Source organism: Balaenoptera musculus, chromosome 6 (assembly GCF_009873245.2).
Source record: "Balaenoptera musculus isolate JJ_BM4_2016_0621 chromosome 6, mBalMus1.pri.v3, whole genome shotgun sequence".
In the NCBI taxonomy this organism is placed as follows: Eukaryota; Metazoa; Chordata; class Mammalia; order Artiodactyla; family Balaenopteridae; genus Balaenoptera; species Balaenoptera musculus.
The window spans coordinates 115,543,661-115,557,774 of NC_045790.1; the positions used below are offsets into that span (position 1 = coordinate 115,543,661).

The 14,114-nt window shown below is 67.9% G+C and overlaps 2 protein-coding genes across 2 annotated transcripts; one reads left to right on the forward strand and one right to left on the reverse strand.

Annotated features, from left to right (window-relative positions):
* Positions 1 to 104: 104 nt before the first annotated feature.
* Positions 105 to 9,186, forward strand: MAMDC4 (MAM domain containing 4). The gene is made up of 27 exons (XM_036854246.1): positions 105 to 876; positions 1,546 to 1,653; positions 1,727 to 1,900; positions 1,980 to 2,105; positions 2,416 to 2,546; positions 2,631 to 2,715; positions 2,865 to 2,990; positions 3,163 to 3,300; positions 3,391 to 3,479; positions 3,564 to 3,737; positions 3,997 to 4,122; positions 4,228 to 4,357; positions 4,460 to 4,585; positions 4,746 to 4,877; positions 5,425 to 5,541; positions 5,704 to 5,838; positions 5,978 to 6,114; positions 6,185 to 6,404; positions 6,512 to 6,649; positions 6,759 to 6,877; positions 6,963 to 7,053; positions 7,207 to 7,353; positions 7,539 to 7,673; positions 7,776 to 7,903; positions 8,009 to 8,117; positions 8,640 to 8,818; positions 8,946 to 9,186. Exons 1-27 carry the CDS (start codon positions 831 to 833, stop codon positions 8,985 to 8,987), a joined length of 3,408 nt encoding a protein of 1,135 aa, XP_036710141.1. The 5' UTR covers positions 105 to 830; the 3' UTR covers positions 8,988 to 9,186.
* A 938-nt stretch (positions 9,187 to 10,124) lies between these two features.
* EDF1 (endothelial differentiation related factor 1) lies at positions 10,125 to 13,788 on the reverse strand. Its single transcript, XM_036856843.1, has 5 exons — positions 13,609 to 13,788; positions 12,039 to 12,090; positions 11,518 to 11,678; positions 11,136 to 11,229; positions 10,125 to 10,577 (listed from the first exon to the last, which is right to left on the reverse strand). The coding sequence occupies exons 1-5, from the start codon at positions 13,684 to 13,686 to the stop codon at positions 10,516 to 10,518; spliced, it is 447 nt and encodes a 148-aa protein (XP_036712738.1). The 5' UTR covers positions 13,687 to 13,788; the 3' UTR covers positions 10,125 to 10,515.
* Between the last annotated feature and the right edge of the window lie 326 nt (positions 13,789 to 14,114).

A 14,114-nucleotide genomic window follows, 5' to 3' on the forward strand; every position in this document is an offset into this window, starting at 1 on the left:
CTGAGCCCGCGCACCACAACAAAAGATCCCACGTGCCGCAACTAAGACCTGACGCGGCCAATAAATAAATTTTAAAATAAAGATGAGGAAACTGAGGATCAGGTGAGACAAGCTCCCCAGGCCGCATGGTAGTAAACTGTGGGTGGAGCCTGGCTCCAAGTCCTCCACAGGAGTCGGTGCCACAAGCCCCAGAGTCTCTAGGCTCCTCTGAACTCTGTGCCTGGCAGCGTCCAGCCCACACTGTTCAGGACACTTGTTGACGAACAGTCTGGTCATCGTTTGTAAGTGAGCAAGCGAAGAGGAACCCACAGGCTGAGTTACGGAGAAGGCCAACGTCCCGGGTTGTTGGGGCTGCCCCCTCCCCATGCGGGGAACTCAGGGGCTGGGTGTGGGGTTTGCACAAGCTGGTTTCCTACTGGCAACCTGGGCCAGGCTGAGTTGAATTCCCAGCAGGTGTGGGGACAGACCCCAGGAGAAGCGGCCGAGGCCGGTGTCACTCGGTGCTGTCTCCAGTGGGGCCTCCACCCGGCAGGGCTGGGCAGCAGTGGGCATGATGGTCGGAGCCTGACCTTTGGCCTGAAGGAGCCAGGCAGGTGGGAGCCCACCTAGGCCAGGGGCCCCTCTCCTGGATGCTTTTACAGCCGGGCGCCCGTCCTTGTCAGCGCAGGGCGGGGCCAGGTGAGGGGCCGCAGGTACAGATGGGGCTGAGCCCCGCTCTCCAATTAAAGTAGAGTCAGCCTGTGGGGCCTCGGGCTGAGAACCAGGCAGAGTCCGCACCAGGCTGGCCGGTGTACACGCTGCCCCTTGGTCTCCCTCCCTCTGGCCTGACCATGTCTCTGCCCGGCCACCTCCTGCCCGCCTTGGTCCTGCTCCTGGGTGAGTCGTCGGGCCTGGTTCCCGAAGCAGCAATGTCCGGGGGCTCGGGTGCTGGGCCTACAGAGAAGGAGGGCTGCAGGCCCTGGACGGCCTGCGGTGGGGGACGCAGGCGAGGCCTTGGGGTCCTGGGGATGGCCCCGCCGGGGAAGCGTGCTGCTCTCCCTGGCCTCAGTCTCCACCTGGGCTCCAAGGTGAGAGGGCCCTGCAAGCAGATCGTAGTCAGCCACTCTTGACCTGGACAGAGCTTTGGGGGGCCTGGGCCACCCGTTGATGCATCCCCTTGAGGGGGCTCCCTGCTGGCAGCCCCTCCGGTTTCTTGCTGGGCTCCTGTTCTCTTCCCCAGGGAGTGTCCCACATCAGGGGTCCTTGGTCCCTCGCTCGCCCACGCACCACCCCCCATCCTGACACGCAGCCAGCCTCTCCAGGTTCAGTCATTCTCTGCTTGGCCCTGACAGGGACCCCCCAGGTGGCAGTTCTCTGGGTTCCAGGCCCCCAGACACAGACCCAGCCCCCTCCCTGCATGACTTCCTGGCCTGGACCCCAAAGCAGGGTGACCTATGTCCTGGGATGCCCGAGTCTGAGCAGTTTCTGGGCCATGGAACAGTCCCAGGCAAACTGGGATGTGGGGTCTCCCTACCCCAGGCCACCTGGCTGTCTCTCTGCTGGCAGCAAGGTCCCCAGGCTGGGCCTGGGTCCCCAGCCGCTGCAGAGCCCCCCGCGAGGCCGTGTGCAACTTCGTGTGTGACTGCAGGGGCTGCCCTGACGAGGCCCAGTGCGGTGAGCCGGGGCCGGGCAGGGAGCGGGCGGGGCCGGCGCTTGCAGGCACCCCACCTGACCACCTGCCCTCCAGGTTACCACGGGGCCTCACCCACCCTGGGCGCCCCCTTCGCCTGCGACTTCGAGCAGGACTCCTGTGGCTGGCGGGACATCAGCACCTCAGGCTACAGCTGGCTCCGAGACAGGGCAGGGGCCGCGCCGGAGGGTCCAGGGCCGCGCTCGGACCACACTCTGGGCACTGACCTCGGTGAGGCCTGGGCGGGTCTCCACACCAGCCCTCCCCTCTGTGCTTCCCGCCCGGTCTCCTGACCTCTTGGCCCGGCCAGGCTGGTACGCGGCTGCTGGCACACACCGTGGGAGACAGGCAGCCACCGCAGCGCTGCGCTCCCCCACCCTGCACGAGGCAGCCCCCTCCTGCGAGCTGAGCCTCTGGTACCACGTGGCCTCTGGAGGTGCGGGCCCAGGACCGTGCGCCCCGCGTGCGGGTCCCAAGGGGAGGGACCGGGAAAGGAAGGGGAGCTGGCCCAGGACCGTGCGCCCCGCGTGCGGGTCCCAAGGGGAGGGACCGGGAAAGGAAGGGGAGCTGGCCCAGGACCGTGCGCCCCGCGTGCGGGTCCCAAGGGGAGGGACCGGGAAAGGAAGGGGAGCTGCCGCAGAGGCGGGAGGGCGCCCCCAGGAAGGGACGGGCAGGGGCCCTGGGGCAGGGGCCACCAGGCTGGGGGAGGTCCCGGGGCCTGAGATGCCTGGGACGCCCCACTGCAGGTGTGGCCGAGCTGCGGCTGGAGCTGACCCACGGTGCAGAGACACTGACCCTGTGGCAGAGCTCGGGGCCCTGGGTCCCAGGCTGGCAGGAGCTGGTGGTGCCCACCGGCCGCATCCAGGGTGACTTCAGGGTGAGACGGGGACGGTCCCGATAGTGGGGGCAGCGGGGAGGGTCTGAGCTCTGCCTGAGATCCCAGGGACCTCGCTCTCTTCAGGTGACCTTTTCTGCCACCCGAAACGCCACCCGCAGGGGTGCTGTGGCCTTGGATGACGTGGCCTTCTGGAGCTGTGGGCTGCCCAGTAAGGTCCCCAGGCCGCGAACGCACACCTGGGTGGGGGAGGGGTTAGCAGGAGCCCGTGGTCCCCTCATTCCGGCCTTGAGCCTCTCCCCAACTGCCCTGCCCCGGAGCCTTGGGGTGGGGTGATGGGTTAACCCTCCCCCACCCTAGCCCCGCAGGCGCACTGCCCCCTGGGGCATCACCATTGCCAGAACAAGGCCTGCGTGGAGCCCCACCAGCTGTGCGACGGAGAGGACAACTGCGGGGACCGTTCAGATGAGGACACGCCCACCTGCAGTGAGCCGGGGCTGGCGGGGCCAGGGGCGGGGGCTGTCCCTTGGCACGGTCCTTCTGGGGGTGAGGCAACTCATGTCCACCTGGAGCTGAGGCCATCAGCGCAGGCCCGGGGAGGCGGGGGGCCCAGGGAAGAGGCCCCGCGTGGTAGCCGGAGCCCCGCTTCCCGCCCTAGACGACCACACGGCCACCGATTTTGAGAGGGGCCTGGGCCTGTGGAACCACTCAGAGGGCTGGGCCCGGAACCGCAGTGCGGGCGGCCTGCAGCACCCCGCCTGGCCGCACCGTGACCACAGCCGGAACAGCGCACAGGGTGAGGCCCCCCGGGGACCCCATCTGCCACCCGGGCCACGCTCGGCCACAGCACCCCGGCCACCCCGGCTCACGCCTGCTGTCTCCCCAGGCTCCTTCCTGGTGTCCGTGGCCGAGCCCAGCGCCCCAGCCATCCTCTCCAGCCCCGAGTTCCAGGCCTCGGCCCCCCGGAACTGCTCGGTGAGGCGGGTGGGGGACACAGGTGGCCACCCTGATCGCCTGGGCCCTGGAGAGCCTCCCCTGACATGCTCGCTCCCCTTCCAGCTCACCTTCTATCACTACCTGCACGGGTCCGAGGCCGGCTGCCTCCAGGTGTTCCTGCAGACGCGGAGCCCTGGCGCCCCCCAGGCCGCTGTCCTGCTGCGCAGGCGCCACGGGGAAATGGGGGCCGCCTGGGTCCGAGACCGCGTTGACATCCAGAGCGAGCACCCCTTTCGGGTGAGGGTGGCAAGGGCAGCATCATGCAGGGACGTGGGGAGGTCCAGGGGCCCCTCAGGGAGTCCGGTCTGGGCCCCTCCGCTGTCTCAGCAGGAAGGCAAGCCAGAGCGGAGGAGGGGCTGCCTGCCGAGGCCCCTCCTGCAGAGCTGGGGTGGTGATGGGAGGGGGCGTCCAGCGATAGACAAGTACGAGGTGTGGGTTGTGGGGAGAGGGCTCGAGGGAGCAGACCCAGGGATGACAGAGCCACCTCTGCCCTCAGATCCTCCTGGCCGGGCAGACGGGCCCGGGGGGCGTCGTGGGCCTGGATGACCTCATCCTGTCTGACCACTGCAAACCAGTCCCAGGTGAGCCTGCTGGGCGCCCCCCTGCCCCCCCCCGGCCCCCCGTGAGGAGAAGCACAGGCCCCGCCCGCCTGCCTGATTCCTGCTCTGCCCCCACAGAGGTGGCTGGCCCACCTCCTGGGCTCTGGGCTCCAGGTCCCCGGTCCCAGCTGTCCAGCCTGCAGCCCTGGAATTTCTGCGAGCCCGGACATCTCTTTTGTGGGGACCTGTGTGTCCCCCCCGAGCAGCTGTGTGACTTCCAGCAGCAGTGCCCTGGGGGCGAGGACGAGCAGGAATGCGGTAAGAGGCGGAGCTGGGTGGGGGGAGCCCTCACCTCCCTTCCCCCAGACCCGCCCCGCTCGCAGCGGTGGGCGGGGCCGTTCACACCGGCTGCCATTGCAGGCACCACGGACTTCGAGTCCCCCTCGGCCGGGGGCTGGGAGGATGCCAGCGTGGGGCGGCTGCAGTGGGTGCGTCTCCCGGCCCAGGACAGCGGGAGCCCTGGCACGGACGCCAGCGGGGCCGCTGGTGAGGCCCGAGTGCCCCGCCCAGGGCAGCCTGCAGCCTGCCTTGAAACTGCACCCACACAAGGGTCCCCGCTCTGCCTCTTTTCACCGGGGAGGGTCTCTGAATTGGGGGGTGTCCCCGGTTCTCAGAGATCAGCTCTGAGAGGCCCACTCTTCCCCAGGGCACTTCCTGTCTGTGCAGAGGGCCTGGGGGCAGCTGGCAGAGCAGGCCCGCGTCCTCACACCCACCCTGGGCCCCTCTGGCCCCCGCTGTGAACTCCACATGGCTTACTATTTTCAGAGTCACCCCCAAGGTACCGCTGTCCCTCCAGGCCCTCTGCCCAGCCCTGGGGCGGGGGCGGGGCGGGCCGGCCCACAGTGACCCTTTACCAGGCTTCCTGGAGCTGGTCGTGGTGGAGGGCAGCAGCCGTGAGCTGGTGTGGCAGGCCGCGGGCAGCAGCTCCGGGGGCTGGAAGGTGGACACGGTCCTTCTCGGGGCTCGCCACCGGCCCTTCCGGGTGAGGAGGGCAGCCTGGGGCGGGGGGTGGGCACGCGGAGCCGGCCCTGACTCACCGGCCCGTCCCCCACGCCCCCGTGAAGCTGGAGTTCGTTGGGCTGCTGGACCTGGACGGCCCTGGCCAGCAGGGCGTGGGGGTGGACAGCGTGACCCTGAAGGACTGCAGCCCTGCGACGGTCACCGAGAAAGGTGACCACCGTGGCCCAGTCCCCACCCAGGGGCCTCCCACCCAGGCCTCCTCGAGGGACCCCCGGGAGTCCCCAGTCCGGGAGCAAGTCTCTCCCACCCTCTCGGGGCTCAGGAGGGGTGCAGGGGCTGCTGACCCCCCAGTGCCTCACCCCCAGAGATCTCCTGTAACTTTGAGCGGGGCACCTGCGGCTGGCACACCGGCCACCTCACAGATGCCCACTGGCACCGGGTCAAGAGCCGTGGCCCTGGGTACGACCACACCACGGGCCAAGGTGAGGCGGGGCGCCCCGACCCGGGGGCAGCTCTCAGACTCGGAGCGGCCTCTCGTACCCTGGGGGGCTCCCAGACCGGACTCCCAGGGGGCAGAGGGGAGCGCTGGGCTGAGTGTCCCCAGCCTGGCGTCTCTGCGGCTCAGCCCCATGGCCCGCCTGCAGGCCACTTCATGCTCCTAGACCCCACGGAACCCCCAGCCCAGGGCCCCGGTGCCCACCTGCTCACCTGGCCCCAGACACCTGCGGCCGCTCAGGAGTGCCTCTCCTTCTGGTATCACCTCTACGGGCCCCAGACCGGTGAGACCCCGTGCTGGGCGGGACCACAGTGGAGGCCCACGGGGGGCCCCAAGTTCTGTCTCCGGGACCCTCGGGGCTCTAGAGGGGGTGAGAAGCAGGAGTCGGGCTCTTGTCCCCTCCAAACCCCGCCTCCCCCTAGGGACTCTGCGCCTGGCGATGAGGCGAGAAGGAGAGAGAGAAAGGCACCTGTGGTCGCGTTCTGGCACCCACGGCAACCGCTGGCATGAGGCCCAGGCCACCCTCCACCACCCGCAGGACTCCAGCGCCAAGTATCAGGTGAGGCCCGGTGCCCGGCAGTGGTGGGCAGGGCAAGGCCCCAGCCAGCTGACCCCCCGCTGCCCCCCAGCTGCTGTTCGAGGGCCTCCGGGACGGGTACCACGGCACCATGGCGCTGGACGACGTGGCTGTGCGGCCTGGGCCCTGCTGGGCCCCCAAGCGCTGCTCCTTCGAGGACTCGGCCTGCGGCTTCTCCACGGGGGGCCGGGGCCTCTGGACACGCCAGGCCAACGCCACGGGCCAGGCGGCCTGGGGCCCCCCTGCAGACCACACCACAGAGACGGCTCAGGGTGCCAGCAGGGGGTGGGGCAGAGGCGTGGGGTGGGGTGGGGGTGGGGAGCTGGGGGGCAGGGGCGGGGCGAGGGGGGGCCGGCAGGCTGACGCTGGCACCCCCCAGGGCACTACATGGTGGTGGACATGAGCCCGCAGGCCCTGCCCCGTGGCCACGTGGCTTCCCTGATCTCGGAGGAGCACAGGCCCCTGGCCCAGGCCGCCTGCCTGACCTTCTGGTACCACCTGAGCCTCCGCAACCCAGGTGAGGGGCTGCCGGGCGCAGGGGTCGTGGGTCCCCTCAGGCCCCGACGTGGAGGCCGTTGGGGAGCCGCCCCGCTGCTGCTGACCGGGGCTGGCTGCTCGGGCGGCAGGCACCCTGAGGGTCCACGTGGAGGAGGCCGAGAGGAGGCAGGTACTCAGCATCAGCACCCACGGAGGGTTTGCCTGGCGCCTGGGCAGCGTGGACTTGCAGGCTGAGCGGGCCTGGAGGGTGAGAGGGGTGGAGGGCCTTCCTCACCCCCACGGGCCGTCCAGTGCCGACCAGACGCGAGCCCCCCGGCCCTGTGCCCGCCCAGGTGGTGTTTGAGGCCGTGGCCGCCGGCGTGGAGCGCTCCTACGTCGCGCTGGACGACCTGCTCCTCCAGGACGGGCCCTGCCCTCGGCCAGGTGGGAGCCCGTGGCCGGGCCCTGGGACCTGCTTGGCTCCTGGCGGTACCAGCTCCGTGCCTCCCCCAGGACGCCTGGCCTGACCTCTACCCCCCGCAGTGGTGGTGCCCCGGGGATGGGGGCAGCGCCGCTTATTGCCCAAGTCCCTTGCAGCTTCCTGTGACTTCGAGGCTGGTCTGTGTGGCTGGAACCATCTGCCCTGGCCTGGCCTGGGCGGGTACAGCTGGGACTGGAGCAGTGGAGCCACGCCCTCCCGCTACCCCCAGCCCCCTGTGGACCACACCCTGGGCACAGAGGCAGGTGGGTCTGAGTCGGGAAGGGACCCCAGAGCCATACACACCCCCGGGCACAAACCTCACTCACCCCAGCCCAGGCCAACCGGCCCAGCCCAGCCAGGCTCCCGCCAGGGTCAGAGGCCGAAGGTCGGGGGGGGGGGGGCCGGCTCCATCGGGTCCGCGGGGCACCGCACCCTCTCTTGTTCCCAGGCCACTTTGCTCTCTTCGAAACGGGCGTGCTGGGCCCGGGGGGCCGAGCGGCCTGGCTGCGCAGCCAGCCACTGCCCGCCACCGAGGCCTCCTGCCTCCGCTTCTGGTACCACATGGGCTTTCCTGAGCATTTCTGTGAGTCGGGCCGGCAGCACGGGTGCTGGGGGAACCGGGCACGGGGGCAGCCCCGCCTCCCGCCAGGTCGGGGGCCTGACACCGCTGGCCCCCTGCTCTCAGACAAGGGCGAGCTGAGGGTACTCCTGAGCAGCGCCCGGGGTCAGCTGGCCGTGTGGGGCGCGGGCGGGCGCCTGCGGCGCCAGTGGCTGGAAGGCCAGGTGGAAGTGGCCAGCACCGCGGAGTTCCAGGTGAGGCCGGGCCGCCCAGAGCCGGGAGACCTCGGGGGGCTCAGGAGCTCAGGAGGGGCCATCCTCCTCCTCGGGTCCACCCAGCCTCTTCTCCCTCCCGGTTAGATCGTGTTTGAAGCCACTCTGGGCGGCCAGCCGGCCCTGGGGCCCATTGCCCTGGATGATGTTGAGTACCTGGCCGGGCAACGCTGCCAGCTGCCTACACCCAGCCAGGGTAAGCCCTGCTCCGGGTCTGGGCCTCCACCAGCTTCGGTGGTTCACGGCCCACGTGGCTGCCAGCGGCCTGCTCCTGGCCCAAGAGACCAGGAGCGCCACCGGGCCGGGCCCTGCACCATCCCCTCCCTCACCCGCTGTGCCCCACCCCGGGCTGGGCCGCCCCTGGTCCCTGTTCCCTCAGGACTGGGGTGCCCCTCCCCGGCCTCTGCACTCCGTGCTCCCGCTCCCAGTCAGGCCAGAGACCACAGCCAGCCTCTTGCTGGAGCACTTGCGGTTGCTGCTGATTCGTGACAAAGGCGGGGTGGGGCTCTAGCCTGGGGCCACGACTCCCCCGGCTCTGCAGCCGGCAGCCGCCTGCCCGCCAGGGCCCGGCCTCAGCTGGGAGCCTTGTGTGGGCACGACTGGCGCCCCCCCTTTAGCGGGGGGCCCAGAAGTCCTCAGGGCTGTGGGGACGGCCGTGCCCGGGCATGGGGCTGACAGGGAGGGCGCGGATCCCGGGTCACGTGCCCTGCGCCCACAGGAGACACAGCAGTGGCCACGTCAGTGCCAGCTGCGGTTGGCGGCACCCTCCTCCTCCTCGTGCTGCTGGCGCTGCTTGGACTTGCGGGACGGCGCTGGCTGCAGAAGAAGGGGGGCTGCCCCTCCTGGGGCAAGACGGACGCTGTGGCCCCCAGCTTTGACAACATTCTCTTCAACGCGGTAGGAGCCCTGGGGGGGCGGCGGGCAGGAGCCCCTGAGCCCTGCACTCGGCTGGACGGTGAACAGGACCCTCCCGCACGCGGGGCCACCGCCGCCCGGTGGTCACAGAGCTCCTCCTTCCTCCTAGGACCATGTCACCCTGCCAGCATCGGTCACCAACGACCAGTAGATGACGCAGAGAAGACCCTGGCTCCTCACCTGAGCTCCCCCCTTCCTCAGCAACCTGGCCCAGGGACCAACACCTTCCCCACCCCCCCAGGACACGTCGAGTCCCTGCATCCCTCACCCTCACAGGGGCTGCACCTACATACCCCAGAGATAAGTGCCCCGGCCCACGAGGGACACCCCCGCTGGCCAGCCAAGGTTGAAGTCTGCATGTCCTGCTCTGCCTGTCAGCAGGAAGCGGGGGCTCCTCGGGCTCCCCAGACCCAACCCGACCTGCCCAAGAGTATGTGCTTGGGGGCCCCTCCCACGTGCCTCAGTGACTCAGGAGACTGGAAACAGGCAGGCCACGGAGACGGCGCCAGGGGCTACAGGCACCAGGAGGGAGGCGCAGCAGGACCCTGAGAAGCCCCTGCCCCAGGCCAAGCGAGCCTCCGGCCAACCTAGTGGAACTGTGACCCAGGGCCCATCAGGGGCCCTGCCTCACTGGGCGATTCTGCATCTGATTAAGACAGAGAGAAATCCCCAGAGGTGCTGGTGACAGACTTAGGAGCAGACACTTCACTGGGTCCAAGGTGGCATGGAGCTGAACTTGTAGGAGGAATGCCCTGTGTCCCCTGTCCCAAATAAAGGTCGCCGTGTCCACCCTCCCATGGTCAAGGTCCCCGCCCACATGCCACCCTCATCTAATAAAATGGAGCCGAGTCTTGCTGACCTAGGGACAGTCCCAGGCTCTGATCTTCCACGAGGGAGATTCAGACACCACCCGACAGGTCTGGAAGACCCCCCGGGCATGGCTGTCCTGGGGCAGGGGGTGACGGCCACACGTGCACGGCCAGGTGCTCCCTGGACTCCAGCCCAGGTGGCTCCACCTTGCCACCCCGGCCCACTGGGCTCTGCACGGAATGATGTGACCAGGGACTCAGTGCCAGGGGAGGGCCAGGGTCTGGTGCCAAGAAGCTGATGGACGCCCACTAACTGTCCCAGCAGAGGTGACAAGAACAGCCTGCAGAGCGGCCTTCCTGGCCCTCAGACTCCCCCCACACTGCTTCATGAAAACAGCCCTTCGCCACACCGTGGGCCAGAGGGAGGGGGAGCTGCGGGCGCACGAGACGAGACTGGACAGCAAGGATTCAGCACCAGCAGGAAGGGCGACACATGTTTACTAGCTTCTCTACGGGCCGGGCTGGAGACGCAGCTTCTCTCCCAGACGGCGGCCGCCCACCCTGTGCGCGGTGGTCCCCCTCCGAGCTCCCTGGAGCCGCACCCGTGCCGGGGCAGACCCCGGGGGAGAGGAAGGCAGCGCTCTGCACCCCACGCGAGGGACGGGGACAGGGAGGAAAATAATCAGGAGAAGCAAACACTCCGCAAGGTTTTGTTAGTTTGACAGCAGGTACGGGTAGAGGGGGTTCCCGGGCAGGGCTATCGCCCTGTGTTCCGCACAGCCGCGTGAGGAGACCCACGCTGGCGCTGGTGGTCAAGGGGAACCAGCCAGACGAGATCAGCCGGAACGCACTGATTTCGAGGCTTTGTGTTCATTTCGCCCTCGGCCCCTTCTCGATCGGCTTCCCAATGTCTCTCCCCCGGAGCTTGAGGCCTGAAAGAGCCACCGGCCCATGACCACTGCAGCTCGCCCCCCGGATCTTCAAGGCACAGGGCAGCGCCGCAGCACCCCCACCCGCTGGCCCGCAGCAGGCAGCGGCACCCTCACCGACCCTGAGCGCGGGCTGCCAGGCTGCACTGAGGCGGGGAGGGGGGGCGCGGGGGGAGGGGCGGGACGCCGATGAGCACGGTGCCCACCACACTAGATTCCACGCCTGACCCTGAAGAGCACGTGCCTGCCCACCTTCGCGGGGACAGAGGACGCCCCTTCCCAGAACTAGGCCTCCTCGCTCTGGGAGCCCCGCGGCCGCCAATGCTGGGGGCGGGGCAGGGAGAGCGAGGCCCACAGCACAGGGGGCTCGAGGAGATGCCAAAGGGGGAGGCGCCCAGACACTACTCGCTCGTGGGAATTTTCTTCAGGCTCCAGAGAATTCCGGGGCCCCAGGGGCCTTCCTGCGCCCCTCCTCACCAACCCCACCCAGGAGGGGCGGCCGTGCTGCGCCCGGTCAGGCAGCGGCAGCCGAGACCCACTGAAGGATGGCAGGACACTCACCGATGGCTCTCTCGATCTTGCCCAGAACCTGGTTGTTAGGAATGGCCCGGCCACTCTCATAGTCCGCGATGACCTGTGGCTTTTCGTTGATTTTCTAAAGAGAAAGTGTATTTGCACACATCAGTTCCAGAAGGAGATGCTAGGGGACTAGAACACAGCCAGGTGAGACGCCTCGGGCGCCGCCCCCCCGGGACAGTGTGCAGGCCGAGGGCCTGAGCGGACAGCAGCTCAGGACGTTACAGCTAACTCGTGGGGCCCCCCCAGAGGCCTCAGGGTTCCCAGGGCAAGAGCGAACTGAAGCCCTCAAGTCACCAGGCAAGCGGAGCCCACGCCTCCCGCCTGCCCGGCCACGGCCTGGGAGGGGGGGACCCGCTGCGCTCACCGTGGCCAGGTCCTTCTGCGTCAGCCCTTTGCTCTGCCGGCCCTGCTGGATCACCTTGCCCACCTCCAGGGTCACCCGGTCGTGGTGCAGCTCCTCCGTCTCCCGGTCCAGCTTGGCTGTGTTCTTGGTGATCGAATGCTGTTTGTTCTGGCCGGCGGCCCCTGGACCGGTGCGAGGCAAGAGCAGAGGAGAGGGTTTGCAACAAAGCCGAAGGAGAGCCGTTTCAGAACGGGAACCAGGCCCGAGAGGCGCCCTGTGCCCCGGGTGACGTGCTAAGCCAGGCCACCCAAAGTGGGGCCAAGAGCACAAAGTCCAGAATCCGTGGACTAAGGAGGGAGAACAATCCCTCCTGACCTGTGCCAGCCACAGCTGCCCTGACAAGATCTCTGACGGCTCCCAGCTCTGCAGCGGCTTCAGCTGCCAGCAGCCACGCTGACAGCCCGGGGGCAGCACTCACGCATCTGCAGATACGAACCCCAAGAGCACCCCCTGGTTTCGCGAGTGGACGCACGAGTACCTACATTTCTTGGAAGTCTCCACATCTTCTCCTCGTCTCTGAGCTGCTAAGATGGCCTAGAAAATTAGCAAGTGTTTTTCGGTCAAAATTAGCGTTGCAGTATCTGGCAAACACCAGTTTAGGCTGCTGTCAGCCAGTCAGCGCACTGCTAATGCCTGGTGCTTTTTGAGCCCATGAGCTCCGAGCTCATGCCCCTAAGCGCCGTGCTACGTGCCTAGTACCTGATGCTTTTTCAAGGACTGACAAGTAAATGCTGGGTTTAAACCAAAGCTTGTTATACAAATCCCTCTACAACCAAATATCCAGGCAACTCTCAATAAACTCCTGCTAAGGAAAACAGAAAGAGCTCACATCTTTGCTGCTGAAAAAAATGTGCTAATGGATTCCTTTCAGAAACCCACACTTGAAATAGATTTACCTCTCTACTACACTCTCCTGCAAAAGCAGGAAGGAACGTCAAGTGAGGACCTGGTCTGGCCTTCCTCAGCCAATCCGACTCCTAATAAAAGACAGTATGTCGCGCAAAGCCTGCAGCCCCCGTCCCAAACATCAGCAAAGACAGGGACACCCCTTGATCTACAGTCACCGAATATTAACGTAATGTATTTCTTGAAGCTTCTGACACCTCAGAGACATGACTGTGCGACATTCTCAGTGTGACATGTTCACAGATGCTTTCTAGAGCTGTTCACACGATTCCTAGCTTGTGGCTATTAAGTTTCCTTTGGAAAAAAAAAAAAGAGAGTGAGTTTGGTTTTGACTAACTGAGAAGTCCTGGGCAGGTCAACGGATGCTGGTCACCAGGGCCAAAGCTAGTCCTGGCCCAGACCTGGCACTGCGTGTCTAAGGCTGGCCCAAGGCGGCCTGAGAGTAGAAACAAGCAGGGGTGGGGACTGAACTGCCCTTCCCCTCTTCCCTCACACCGACTCACAGACGAACCCCTGATGGACTAGCCAGGGAACCTTCTGCCCCACGTACCCCTCAGGGCGTGCCGGCTACCCTTGCAAGTTGGGGACGCAAGGTCCACCCGCATGCTGGGTCCTAGGCCACCTCAGCCTGGGGCCAGGGACCCCCTACGACCGGCAATGTGCTTCAGTGGGCTCCACAGGCGGCAGCAGACTGGCCAGGCACCCGGCAGCCCGCAGAAGCGGGAAGGAGACCCTGGGGCGGGGGTGCCAGGCAACCGTGCCCCTGTCCCATCCCTTCCCTGGACCCACCACCTATCTGCGCTCCATCCCCCATCTCCGCCCCGAGGTCCACCCCGCTAACCTCGCCCTGCTCCCCTCCAGTCCCTATGTACCTGTCCCCACCAAGAGGTCCAGCGCCTCGCCCGCAGGCCTGTATCATTGCCCTAAGACCATCCGGACCCTTCCACCCCCACCCCGCCCCTGTCTCCCACTCCTGCCCCTGGCCCCCGCCCCGTCGCCGCCCCCTGTCCCCGCTCCGCTCCCACCCGGTCCCCGCTCCAGTCCCCACTCCCCGCCCCCAGCCCCGCGTCCTCCCCGCCCCCGACCCCGCGTCCGCCCCGCCCGCCCGGCCGCTCCTGGGCCCCGAGGCCCGCGCTGCGCCCGCACCTGCTTGGACTTGGCCTGGGCGGCCGTGGGGCCCTTTTTGCGCAGCACCGTCACCGTGTCCCAGTCACTCTCAGCCATGGCGGGGCAGGCGGGGCTGGCAGTCCGTCCGGCGGCTCCGCGGCAGCTGCTCGAGACCCGGCGTCGCGACGTCCCCTAGTCGCTCGGCCGCTTCCGGCGCCTGCCTCGGGCCCGCCCCCTCCTCCCATTGGCCGGCGGCTCGGGGGGCGGGCACTTCCCGCGGCTCGGGGCCAATCCTCGCCCGGCTCGTCTGTGGAAACGCCGGAGGTGCGCGAAGTGGGGCGGGAGAAGTCGCGGCCGAGGCGCGTGGCTCCTGGGGGGGGCGTTGTGTGTGTGTTGGGGGGGTGAGGGGGCGGCCAGGGGCAGCTGGAAGGGCGCTTGGGAGCGCTGGGGGGTGATGAGGGGCATGTGGGGCAATGAGAGGTACAGGGGCCGTGGGCGGGGAGGCGAGAGGATGAGTGGGTGGGAGGAAGGGGAACCCGGCTTGG

Excerpts from the sequence above, each read along its gene's own strand:
- EDF1 (XM_036856843.1), bottom strand. The coding sequence starts at position 13,686 with ATGGCTGAGAGTGACTGGGACACGGTGACGGTGCTGCGCAAAAAGGGC. Across the intron at positions 11,230-11,517 it reads CGCAGAAGGACCTGGCCACG|AAAATCAACGAAAAGCCACA; the intron begins GTGAGCGCAGCG and ends CTTTCTCTTTAG. Across the intron at positions 10,578-11,135 it reads CAAGATCGAGAGAGCCATCG|GCCTCAAGCTCCGGGGGAGA; the intron begins GTGAGTGTCCTG and ends TGGCTCTTTCAG.
- MAMDC4 (XM_036854246.1), top strand. The coding sequence starts at position 831 with ATGTCTCTGCCCGGCCACCTCCTGCCCGCCTTGGTCCTGCTCCTGG. Across the intron at positions 4,358-4,459 it reads CGAGGACGAGCAGGAATGCG|GCACCACGGACTTCGAGTCC; the intron begins GTAAGAGGCGGA and ends CTGCCATTGCAG. Across the intron at positions 6,878-6,962 it reads AGGCTGAGCGGGCCTGGAGG|GTGGTGTTTGAGGCCGTGGC; the intron begins GTGAGAGGGGTG and ends GTGCCCGCCCAG.